The sequence below is a fragment of the Choloepus didactylus genome, chromosome 14 (assembly GCF_015220235.1).
Source record: "Choloepus didactylus isolate mChoDid1 chromosome 14, mChoDid1.pri, whole genome shotgun sequence".
NCBI lineage: Eukaryota > Metazoa > Chordata > Mammalia > Pilosa > Megalonychidae > Choloepus > Choloepus didactylus.
The window spans coordinates 81,588,780-81,602,128 of record NC_051320.1 but is presented as its reverse complement, the minus strand read 5'-3'; the positions used below and the strand labels follow the sequence as shown (position 1 = coordinate 81,602,128).

At 43.3% G+C, this 13,349-nt stretch overlaps 1 protein-coding gene across 1 annotated transcript; it reads right to left on the bottom strand.

The window, feature by feature from the left end:
• Positions 1–4,748: 4,748 nt before the first annotated feature.
• LOC119509054 (survival motor neuron protein) lies at positions 4,749–6,961 on the bottom strand. Its single transcript, XM_037802869.1, has one exon. It carries the CDS (start codon positions 6,917–6,919, stop codon positions 6,050–6,052), a length of 870 nt encoding a protein of 289 aa, XP_037658797.1. The 5' UTR covers positions 6,920–6,961; the 3' UTR covers positions 4,749–6,049.
• Positions 6,962–13,349: the final 6,388 nt, after the last annotated feature.

The following is a 13,349-nucleotide window of genomic DNA, read 5'->3' as shown; positions in this document are numbered from 1 at the left end:
TCCCAGAGGTACCCAAAAGTCAGTCCCAATGATCCATATTACTAAACTGACATTGCTGTTTTCAAATAAAGACTGGAGATCTGGAGAAAGTGTGAGGGTTATTTAGTAGTTGATGTGGCAAGACATGAAATTTTATTATTTGTGCCCCAAACTCCTTCTCCTGGAAACCCTCCCCTTTCCTTATAAAAACATCCTTGAGCTGAACCTGTAGTGACAATCATGATGCCCTGCCAGATGCCCAGAAACAAGTACCACCGTCACTCAGTGACTTGAGTGTTTCTCATCTTGAACATCAGCAGTCACCTCACACTCAACCACTGTCTATTTGCAAACCATGAAGATTCATGCTGAGAAAGAAGAAGTGCGCAGAAGCAAGTGCCCTAAAAATATTGCATCAGGCTTCCCTGAGTACCAGCCTAGTTTAACCTTAGCAAAGAGACCTGCAGACCCTCTGTGATGGCCTAGAAACTTGGATGGGCATGGTAAATATTAGAAAAAGCCTCTCCAAGCTCCCAAGCCTTATTAGGCAGGATGGGGAGAGAGGCTAAAGTTATACAGAGCTGACTATTAAAGCGGCAGAGTTAATTAGTAAGTGGGAGAGGGAGCACAGCTCTGGAGTTAGTTCATGCTTTTGCATTTGTTGAAATTTTTAGGGCCCCAATTCCTCCAAGATCATCACTACCTTCTCCAAGATGGCAGACACATGAATTATTTGAGTCTCAGTGTCACTAACTGTAAAATGGGGATATCATTACCTACCACAAACACTTGTTTGGAGGTTAAAAAAGATTACATATGTAAAGTGCACAGAATAGTGTGCAGTACATGGTATCATATAAATTAAGGTTCTTTTACCTTTCTCCTTTACAGCATTGGTAAATGTCCTCAAGTCTGGCATAGCAGGCATTTGGTTTCTTTAGGGAGTACTAGAGAGAAGTTCAAGTCTGAGTGGCCTAGATGAATGAGCCCGTGATTTCAACAGTGAGCATTCAAATTCAAGTGCAGCTCAGTGAAGTGGAAGCCATGGGGATTAGATCACCTGGGCTCTGGTTCTCACTTAGCCACTCACTGGTTCTTTTAACACTGTCATGTTCCTATAGTCTCTATGTGACTTCGTTTCCTTGTCTGCAAACTAGAGCTTGCATAGCCTATATGGTGCTATGGGGTTAGGATCAAAATAAAATAATAGGAAAAAAAAAAGTAAAAAAAAAAAACAAAAAAGAACAAACAAAAAAAACAATGGAGTAGGCACAAAAGCACTTAGAAAATTCTAAAAAGCTATTAAATGAAAGGTAATTACTCTGATTGTCAGTAAAATCAATCAATGGGAGTGGATAACCTCCAAGGCCACTTTGAGCTCTGACATTTTTCGACCTTAACTTCATGCCTTTGCTCACTCCAGGACAGTGAGCTGGTCACTGTCACTTTGTCTCTTTCTTCCTTTGTCCTCCCTTTCTCCTGGTGGCACAAACATAATAATAATGATACTACAAATGTTGTATAGCATGCTTTCTTCCAGAACACTGAGAGCACTTTGATCTAGAATCATCCAATTTTAGGTTTCATCTCTGCCACACAATAGGACTAAATCAGAATTCCAGGTACTTAATTAGATCACTGGGGCCTGTCTGCCCATGGCTGATTTAACACAAATCAGAACTTTAGGCTGGGCAAATGCTCCCAAGGGAAAATCCCAAGTCAAACTAGAATTGTTGGTTTCCACTGTTTGGAGACTAATGAAAATTTGAAATTGAGTAGCTGTGGTACATTTAACATGGCTGCAAATTCTTTTCTACTCCTTCCATTAAGAAATGGAGTCTCAGTCCCCTCCCTCTTGAAATTGGGCTGCCCTTGGCGACTTGCCTGACAAATAGAAAGTGGCAGAAGTGAAGATATGGGACTTCCAAGGTTAGGTCATCTGAAGCTTTGCAGTTTCTGCAAGGGCCTCTGGGAACACCTGCTCTGGGGGATTTTTTGGTTGTCAAACTGGGGGGCTGAGAAGTGGTACTGACATGTAGTGGATAGAAGCAGGGGCTGCTGCTGAACACTCTCTAATGTGCAGGTCAGCCCCCAATAACAAAGAATTATTCATTCCAAAATGTCCATAGTGCTGGTGTTGGTAAACCCTGATCTGGGGTGATAATTCTGTCCACCCTGGAATCGCCATGTTGTGAGGACACCCAAGCTAAAGATCTGCCCAGGCCATGTGGAAAGAGAATATGCCCAGAGGGACCCAACTGCTTCAGCTCTCCCAGCCCAGATGCCAGATGTATAAGTGAAGACACCAACTTGACTATTCCAGCCCAGCAGATGAGATATGAAAACCAAAAACCCAGTGGATGCCCCAAGATACATAACTCCACTGGAATGAATTAGACACCTCCCACAGTTAGAGCCACCCCATCCGAGGCCTCATTCATCAAAGAGCCAACCCTGCTGTGTGCCGCCTGAATTCATGACCAACAACAGAGGGAGCATAATAAAATAATTGTTTTACATCACTGTGTTTTGCAGTGGTTTGCTACACAGCGACAGATAACCAGAACAGTAGCCATCTCACAGAAAAGATTGACCCTTAGAAGCCTTGGACCTGGTCTCAGAAATATAGGAAGTAAACAGTGCAGGTTAATTCAACCTTCATCTCAGTGACCCACCTGTAAAATGGGGATACTAATCTCTATACTACAGTACACTGAGAAAATTAAATAAAAGCAGGTTTGTAGAAGCACTGGCATGGTGCAGCTAGTCAATAAATAAATTTTGGTTGGGTTTGATCGTTTGCCTTAAGAATACAGAGAGAGTAAAGATGAACTTTCCCTCAGACCGGCCCTCCTTCAGTACTGTTATTGAAGTGGACTTGAAGTAATTTGTCTCAGAAAACTTCCTTCTCCCCCCACCCTCCACCCCCCATCCACTGCCTGCAAACACCTCTTGCAAATATCAGAGCATCTCTTGTCAAACAGACCTAGATGGGAGGCTCACTTTTAACCCTTACTAACTGCATAATCTTGAATGAGCTATTACATATCTCCAAGTCTCTATTTCCTTCTGTGTAAAATAAGGATAATAATAATCTATCTCATAAAGTGAACATGTGCATTAAATAAGATAAATGCATATAATAAAAACCTTAGCTCAGTGATGGGCACAGAACAAACACTCAATATCCTTTTTATTATCTTTGACTCCAACTTAGGAGGCCTCCCTGAATCCCAGCAGCAGGAATAACTTAGACTCTAACCGGGCCCTTCACAACAGGAATAAAATAAACTTCCTCTAACTTTTAGTAGTGCCAGAGGGACTGTAACTAGGAAGGAAAAAAGATAGATCCATTTCTATTCCTCAGTAATAACCCAGGCAATTCCTTGCAGTCCAGGGACATTTTCAGAAAGTCAAAGAGGAAAGTCTTGGGACTTCTTCTGAAGTCAGGACGTGAAGAATCTTCTGCGTGTAAACACCCAGAAAGGAAACCAGTGGAAGTCTGGTACGTCTCTCTGAGTAACCCACATCCGCTCTTTCATTCTTTCTGGCTTCACCACATAGCGTTCCAACCAACACAAAAGATTGTTCTGCAACATATAAACAAGTATCAAGTTGAGTCCAGATTTTTCCAAGCCTGAGTAAAAGCACCATACAAAAGCTCTTCCAACACCTGCCAGCAAGAAATGAGGCTGGTCGTAGAGATGCACGTCCTGTTCCCTCTCTCCCTTTAGAGTTAATTGCAACAGGTGACCGCGCCCTTCTGTCCGTAAGACTGCTCAGGTCTTCCCGGGGGACTCTTCTGTGAAACCCGGAAGTGCAAAGCTGCTACTCTAGGCAAATCATCCACGTGAACACCTCCAACCGCTGGATTCTCCAATTCGAGAGACTGATTAGGTGCTCAAGAAAGTAAATGAGGAATATGTTTAGATGAATATGATTGGTTGCCTTTGAGAATTGTGAAACAAGGAGGAAAATTCGAAGTTTTTATTTGAAAAGTGGAGGCTTCTCTTGGGCTGCAAAAATCTATGGTTTAAAATGAGTCTGACAAAAATAATATTAGTATTCATTCACTTAACCAAATGCATGTTAAAAACCTGCTGTGCCTTCTAGAATGTAAGCTTCATGAACGCAAGGACTTTATCTGTTCATCACTGTGCTCCTAGTGCCTTTGACAGTGCCTGGCCAAAGTAGGTACTCAACAAATATCTGTTAAATGAATAAGTGTATGGATTATTATGCCAGGCATTTTGCTAGATGCTGGGGATCTATCATTCAGTCTCTTATTTACTGGAGGAAGACACAATAAGCAAATATATAATATGTTAGGCGTAACGCGTATTGCAGGATAATATCTCTACTGAGGAATCTGATAATGAAAATGCTGATTCCTTCTCTCTATATGCTCTCATATACCAGCTGATGTTTTCTGTTCTGATAGTGAAGAACCAGTTATTCCTTCTGATGCAGAAGCATATTTAACAGAACTTTTACCTAAAAACATTCAAGTACAATTTCCAAATGATAAAAAGTGGAAAGGCCTTACTATAATAACTGGGACAGATGATTCATATCCTTCAAGTCCCATATTAGAAGATTATACTGAAGGAGAAGCTAAACAGTTAAAAAAAGCTGTGAATATTTGCAAGAAAGTAGAAAGGTACTCTCAGCCTTCTTAGATATAGATAATGTAATCGCCTAGTCCTCTGTGAAAACAGAATGGGCTGCGGCTATTACTTTATTTTTTTTTTTTTTTAAATTACACATTATTTATTTTATTGGCAATAAATGTACATGGCACAAAAATAAAAAATACAACAGTATATTCTGAAAAGTCTCCCTTCCATCCCTGTGTCTTCCAGTCCTTCAGAGGTAACTATCTTGAAATCATTCCTGAGATGGTAATCAATGCACATACAACCATAAACATATATTTCCATAAATGACAGGTAGCATAATAAACACAGCTCGGCACCTTACTTTTTTCATTTCAACATATATCAGATTTATAAATATATAACAAAGCAACAATTATTAAAACCATGTTGTTAAAAAAAAATAAATTGAATGTTTCAAAAAAAGATTCAAACTTTTTTGGAACTTTTATTTTCTAAACAAGAATAACAATAGAGGAATAAATAATTATTAAATAAACTATAACACTAAGGTAAGTGTGAAGAATGAGGGCTTTATTAACAAGTTTATTCTTTTGGGGGAACAATATGAGAACATGTGATGATCCACTGAACTATTTAGCATCTAGGACCCATTATATGAAATTAAATCATCAACTCACAAAAACAATTCTATGAAATGTTAAGCAAAAAGGTGCCAAATAAACTTATTATTGTGTAAAAACATATATCAAAAATCACAAATCTGATGTCTAAATCTCATGTACTTGAAAGGTATGGAGTACAATATCATTGTTTAGTACATTCTATTTAAAGCGTCACAATAAACTAATCTTTCAGAAAACATGCAATAACTGAAAATTAACTGTTCCAAAATGGGCCAAGTGATGCAATGAATTATGCCACCCAGCCAAGTATGTTTGTTTACATCAACTAGGATTACAAAAATATGGGGAATAGATGGTAGGGGACTTGCTCTCCTGCTATAAACTATAAAACTGGGTAGAATATATGATGCAACTATTTCCAGACATTCCAAACCAAATATCACAGGGCTGAGATCCTTGAGAAAGGGAAAAACATCAAGTGAGCTTCATATTCACCCCCTTCTGACTGGATGTGATTTCCAAATTGCAACATGGGAGGTGGAGACCATGCCCAGAGTATTGGTCTTCCTGACTGGAAGAAAGAGAACACAATTTGGGCCTTGGAATAAGGCAGCTGGAATTTGAGGGAACAGGGTCTGGAGAGGAAGAATTGGAGAAGAGGAGCTCCAGAAATCTGAGGAAGAGTTCTACTTAGTCCTGGCCCAAATCCCAAATTATTCATGTTCAAGACAAGACTCCATGGGGCCTGGTGGAAGCAGTTGCTCGGGGGCTGAGCTGAGGTTGTATGGAGTTCCACCAAGGCAAATCTTTTCACTTGCTTTCTCATTCCTAATTGAAATGTGAGCATCTTCCTTCTTTTTGGTTTTGTTTGAAACCCAGGTAGTAGCCGGTATGATAGCCACTCATGTACCAAGAGATTAACATGCTTCCCAAAGCATCAGCATCATCAAGAGAATCTGGACACATGGGAGGTGGAGGGGGAATTATTGGTGGTCCAGAAGGAAGTGGAGGCAGCCAGCATGATAGGAAGGGGGGTGGAGGTGGGGGTGGTGGGCCATTGAATTTTAGACCTGACTTTCCTGGTCCCAGTCCTGATCCTGGCATGGGGGGTGGTGGAGGCAGAAAAGAGTTCCATGGAGTAGCTTTTGACTTTATGTAGTTTGGTTTATTTCCAGGAGACTTGGAGGAATTCTCACTTTCATCTGTTGAAAGTTGACTCTCATTTTCATTCTCCTGAGCATTCTGCTCTACATTAACTCCTTCAAAGGCTGGGAAAAGTAAGTCAGATAGATTTTGTTCCTCTCTATTTCCATACCCAGTGTAAACCACAATGCAGGTATCTCTCTTAAAATCAATTGAAGCAATGGTAGCTGGGTAAATGCAGCCATCTTCTGACCAAATAGCAGAACATTTGTCACCAACTTTCCACTGTTTCAATGGAGTTGTGATGTTCTTTTTTTGGCTTTTATTCTTCTTAACAGGTTTTCTTTTAGGTGTGCCTTTTGGTTTGTCTGAAGCTTCAGAAATGTCACCATTCTTTAGAGCATGCTTAAATGAAGCCACAGCTTTGTCATAGGCTTTTATCAATGCTGTATCATCCCAAATGTCACCATCATCACTCTGCCCGGTGCCGCGCTGGAACAGCACAGAGTCCTCTTGCTCTGGGCCGCCGCCGCCACCTCCGCCGTCCATCGCCATGGCGAGCCTATTCCGGGATCCACGGCTAGTGGCTCCGACCTTTTGAGTCTGCGGCTATTACTTTAATCGTAAATAAATCATAAACAATGTAGCAAGGTTGAATACAGTCCTAATCAAATGTATGTTTATCAATATGATGTAATGGCTAAACTAATCATAAAATAAAATGAAAAGGCTATATTAAATTAAAAACAAGTAATAGTAATCTCTTTTCTAATTTTTAGTCTTTATACAAGTGAAAGTATGTTACACTGCTCTTGCAGAAATCATAGCTTAATTAGTAAAAATATTATCAATAGAGTTTTACAGGCATTCAGGGCTAAGTTTCTGATAATGTGGATAACTTCCTTTGATCTTGAACCACTCATGGATCTCATGGATCGAGGCACTTCACTTAGTGAGACATTTGTGTTCATAAAGCATCATTTGATTTGATTGAATATAAATCAAAAGTGCTATAAGTTCTCTGTAACTGAGACAAGGGGGAGCTCTCTGATCTCATGTCCACCTGCGTCTGGAGCAGCGGGGGCTCCCAGGCTTGGTAAGGTATCAATTAATTTTTACATCATAAACTTGTTCCTTTTACCGTAAGTGCTCCTTCAGTAAAAATGTGTTAAAGGTGAAAATATAAAATAAAATAACATAATAAAATAAAAAATAAAATAAATAAAATAAAATAAAATAAAAATGAAATAAAATAGTCTGGGCTCTGTTCTAAGGAAGACTGCTGGAGTCAGCGAGTGTGCTGTAAATTCAGAGGACATGCCACACACATGCACACACACACACATGCGCACACACACACACACTCATTGGCCACCCAATTTTTCCAGGTATGACATTTACTTAGAGTCTTATTGATTCTACACTTTCCCTTGCTTTACACATGAACCCACAAAAATGCTGGACTGTGAATATAGCATACAAAATAACTCCAAATATTTGGGGCAACAAAGTATTTTCATCTATCTGATGGGTGGTGTCATGTACATTACAGCTTAAATTGCAAACCACTCCCAACCTCCCTGGTGTATTTTTTCCTATAGTCCCTGCCACCCCCATTACATACCATATATTTTACTTAGATATTTGTTTAGTTTTTACTTTGCTTCAATATAAGCTCTGGGAGGGGGATATTTTCCCTTTTTTGTTTACTCTCTCCCTCGGGCCTAGAACATTGTCTGGTACGTGGTAGGCATTTGGATCCATCAGGGTCCAGGCTGGGGGCAGAAACCACCCAGTTATTTATTCAGAGAGAGTTAAAATAAATATTTTTTTTAACCAGACATAAAGTTATTAACTAGATAACTGCAACAGTAAAAAAAAAACCCCAAAGTAACTGCCTAAGACTGGGTAAACTAGGCGAAGTGGCCAAAATTATCAAAACTTGAAAACATGGTGATGGAGCCCCATGGAGCTGACACTGGGACCTCTGAGGAGGGGACATTGCTGGGCTGACACTGGTTTCTCTGAGCTCAGAGGAAGATCGTATGGGCCGGGACCAAGTTCCCCTAGGAGGGGCCACTGCCCACCTGAGGCTTGAGGAGGGCTGGGATGAGGCTGGTGCTGCGAGTACTGGAAAAACAACAAACCGGATTCAGAGGCTGCTACAGGAGGGAACTTCTTCCAGGGTGAACAAGCATCTCCGGGAGGATTTTCACAGGAACTGCAAGCCAGCAGGAAGCCCAAGGAAGCAAACAGGAAGCAGTAAGTCTCTTCTTACCCCTCCAGCCTTGAAATGTGGTTTGCAGAATCCCAGCCCCAGCATCACAAAGCTGAGTACAGAAGGGAGGGTTTTGTTCTGAGAGGCAATAACAAAGTTATCAATAAAAAGTTGTGGAACTTAAAAAAAAAAAAAAAAGGAAAGAAAGGAAAGAGGGTGGGAGGGAGAACAGAAAGAAAGGGAGACAGGAAAACAGATGGAAGAAAAGACTGGTAGACTACTGGATGTTGCTGAGGATAAATAACCTCACATTATCAACTGCCTATCAGTTGTTGAGCTCTTACACTCTGCTAAGCTCTTTGCACACCTACTCTCTTGTCCTTCTAACAATTCAGTGATATAAAATTTACCATTCCCATTTTATAGATGACAAAACTGAGAGGGGAAGAGGCTTAGCTATTTGCCCCAGATCACAGAGCTAATAAATGCTGGAGTGGGGATTTGAACCCAGGTCTGTTTAGCCCTAAAGCCCCTACTCTTCCCTCTCCACCACTCATGCATGAGCACTTGGAAAGTCGGCATTTTAAAAGGCTGAGGTTAGCATGAGAGGAAAATCATGAGCCAGTAAATTATCAAGTGGAAAAAACAAAACCAACTCTGTGGGGTAGATCACAGAGAGATGGTTCACATGAAACCACCTTGATAACCCCAAAGAGTCATTCAGATGACAGTTGGCTCCCCAGTCATTCCCTGCCCCACTTTCTTCATTGCTCAGAGATCCTCAATTTTGCTTCAGGCATTAGGAGCCATGTGATCCATGGTCCCGCCCCAGTCCCAGGAATGAATGTTGTTTGGTCTACGCCAATCATGTTAATTCCATTCTCCTTGCCAATGATTGGTTTGGGCAGGGCCACATGACACAGACCTGGCCAATAATACAAAAGGAGAAGTCCCCTAGAAGGCTACTGGGCAAGCTTTTCTCACTCTTAGAAAGAGGCAAGACAGGTTCTTATTTTTTTTCTGCCTCTGAACATAATTGGGTAAAAATGTGATGTCTGAAGCTGCTGCTGCTATCTTGTGATCAGGAGGACAGGCACCATCAAAATGCTATCAATCCTAAAATCACCCTGCCTTCGGAGTTTTTGCTATCTGAAACAATAGCCCCTTCATTGTTTAAGCCCATGTTAGGTGTGCAGGAATTCTGTTTTAATTAAAAGCATTTGAACTGATCAAAAATATTCTCTTTTGCATGTCTTCACTAGGCTGTGGGAACTAGAAAGGCAGAGACCCTGGTTTTCTTGGGGGAGGGACAGGGCGGGGGGGTTGTTTTTGGCTCACCCAGTATATCCACATTTATAGCCCAGTGCCTGGCACAAAGTAGGAACTCAACAAACATTTTTTGAATGAATGAATAAACCAATCAGTTAATCCATTAACACATGTTGGTTGGGTGCATATGAGGTATCAGCTCCGGCCAAGGGCTATGGAGGTTTCTGAAGATATGGAAGGTGACAACCCTGCTCCCAAACTCAGTGGGGAGCCACAACTGCACACAGATAATAGACCAGGTATTAAGTTAGTCAGTACGAAAATATTTCGTTTGCCCACTTATGCCAGGGAACAGGGACTAGGAAGAAAATGGGATATCGGGCTGCCAGCTGGATGGTGGCCAAGCATATGGCAACTGGAGGATCCATGTAGACAGATAGTCATGGAAGCCTCCAGGGACAACGTATGTCCAGATTGGGTTGCTTTGTCACCCTAGTCCCTGACCAATGAGAATTCACCAAGCCATGTGATTTTTCTCTGTTATTTTAGATTTTCAACAAAGTTACCAAAGATTGAGAGCAAAACAATAAATGCCAAGTGCTGTCACATCCTGAAGAGAAGCACTAGGCTGTCTACAGGGACCCGCACGCAGAGTGGCCCCAGCACTCTCCGATTGTCCCTTCTCTAGTCTATACAAGAGACTGAGAATGAAGAATTAAGAAGGAAGATATTTTGAAACTCATGACAATGTTTTGTGTATTACCCATCTCCTGCCACCAGGGACAGATTTCTTCTCATGTCAAACCCAGTGGGGAAGTTTTCAAGGGGCCCCCTAGAGAGCTTAACATGAGTGCCACCTAGAATTTGGAAGAAATTATTACTGCATTTGACTCTTACCAAGAGGAGTCTAAAGGCAAGGACTGTGTGTAGAACTCCCTCTTCTTGGCAGCAGAGTGAAGGAAGGGATGCATTAGCTGTAAGCTGCACTTCCACCAATAAAGTATCTTCCAGGCACCAGATATTGCTTTTGCAAAAGGGGGGCCAGCCGTGTCATCATAAAAGATATTCAATCAAAAGGATGGCCTGATGGGGTCGTGTGAGCCCAAGAGAGAGGTGCACTGCCAGTGGTCCAGGGTCTAGGAGGATAGTTAAGGTGGAGCTCCAGTACCTGTGTCAAGGAATTCCTGCAGGAGGTCATTGGTCCATGAAGAATCTGCAAAAGCTCCTTATGAGAGGAAGAGCTAGCAATTGTGCAGCAGTCAGCCTGAGGGCCCCACTGTCCATAACCCCTCTCACCCCTGGCCTAAGCCTGCAGGGCTTAGAAACAGCAGCTAGCATAGGGGAAGGAAACCAGAGACCAAAAAGAAGCCACCTACCATCCCTCACCCCCTAGCAGATGTCCTAGCCTGAAGCAGCCCGCTGGCACTGGAGGGATGGCGGAGGCTTTAAACTGGGTAATAACACGGCATGTCAATTATTACATCAGACTGCACTGGAGTTATATGATTTTTACTGGTGTGAGCTTTAATGTCAAAACAAAGAGACTATGCATTTATTTTCTAATAGTGATCGAAAAGAACTATAAGCACCACCTGAGATTTAACCCAGGAAGGGAAAAGAAATAATCCAGAAAGTGAGGTTGAAAGGACAGTGGGATGGATTCCTGTTCAGTAGGCTAGTTATAAGGGTATAAGCCATGTACGGGTCAGGGTGACAGTGTGGGCAGACACAGCACCAAGAGGCCCTGGTCCGTGCCACCCGCCCTCTGTCTGCATTCTCTGTGCTGACCCACCGTTCTGTCACGCCTCACAGTCCCAGCCCATCCTCATATTTGGTCTGTGACCTCATGGCCTCTTTAGGTCCCTGGCCACCATTTCAGTGTAATGACTGAAATTCTGGAATCTCAAGTCAGCCTTCCTGGATTTGAAGTTTTGGCTCCACCAGTATTTGGGTAATATTGAGCTTTGCCCTTTAATTTCTTCATTTGTCACGTGGGGATAAGGACCCTGGCAGCCCCCAAGGGCTGCGGTAAACATGCGGCTCACTGTCAGCACTCAGCCAACGTCAGCTGTCATTGTTTCATGCCCTCATCTACAGACTGTGTCCTTCTCACCGGTGCTGCACTTTTACCAGGTTGTCTAAGAACAGATCTCTTTGGCGTGGTCTTGGAGCCACTCCCACAAATGATCCAGGGATCCCTCACCCCTTGGACCCCTGCCCCAGAAGCCAAGATTCTGAATGTGATGGGATCTGAACTGGACTTTGAAGTGGTCTTGTTGGTCAAAGGCCCCTCCCACGGAGAAGAGGACGACTAGCAGGCATCCAGCTCCTAGCATGTGTGGAAGATTTTACAGCCACCATCGCATTTAATCCTCATTTGCAGATAAGGAACCGGGTTCAGAGAGCCTACGTAACCTGCACAAGTTCAGACAACTAATAAACAGTGCTGCTGAAATAAATCCCAGGTCTCTCCGGCCCAATTCCTATATAGAGGAAGATGAAAGAGCCAGGGCAGGGTGGTGGGAAGGGTCTGGACAGGTGTGAGGAGGATCCCGGAGTCCAGCATGGCGACAGGTGCTGGTCGACAAGCTCCCATCTATCACAAGAAGCAATTGTGTGTTTTTCGGGTTGGTGAAAAAAATATTACATCCCTATTAGGTACCAGGAAAATACTTAATTCAAATTATCTCATTTAACCCTACTGACTTCACAGAAGAAGAAACTGAGGGACAAATGTATTAAAGTGCCCAAATGGTACCATTTAAAAGGATAGAGGGATGGGAATCAGGGTCTCTGACTCCACCAAGTCCAAGGCTCCTTCCAGAAACCAGACGTATCCAGCTAGGAACAGAAATCAGCCTGGTGAGCCCAAGGGAGAGGGGAGAGTCCCGAGGCAGGTGTATCAAAATTAAAATCAATCTCCCATTTATAACGCTTCTTTGTGAAGTGGCAAATATGTCCCCGCTGAATCTACATGAGGCCTGGGCATCTGCCCAAGTTTACTGGCAAGTGGGGTTGGGTTTATTTGGCTGAATGTGACAGGAGAGGGGCACAGGGCGGAGCTGAATCACGGGCACCCAGAGGAGAGGAAAGAAAGACAGAGGAGGGGAGAGGCTGGGGAGTGGAGGACAGGATGGACTCTAAGCCCCAGCCGTCCCCGGCGCCAGGCCCCACCCTCTCTGACGCTGGGACATGCTGAGGGCCCCAGGCGACCCCACCCCAGGACGGCGGAGCTGCGCAGAGCAGCGGGAGACCCCGCGCTCCCCCCCAGGACCCAGGGCGCCCTCAGGGAGCCTCGTGAGAAGAGGACCCCATGGATGGACGCCCCAGCAGGAGAGGAAGGACACGCAGACACCACAGGACAGCTGGCTTGCAAGCACGTGTAAGACACCTGGGGGGCTCCCAGGGATGCCTGGGGAGGGAGAGGACTTGGACTTCACAGACAGCACAAGGATCTGCGCGAGGCGGCGGGCGGCGTCCAGGCCTGTGCGTGAAACT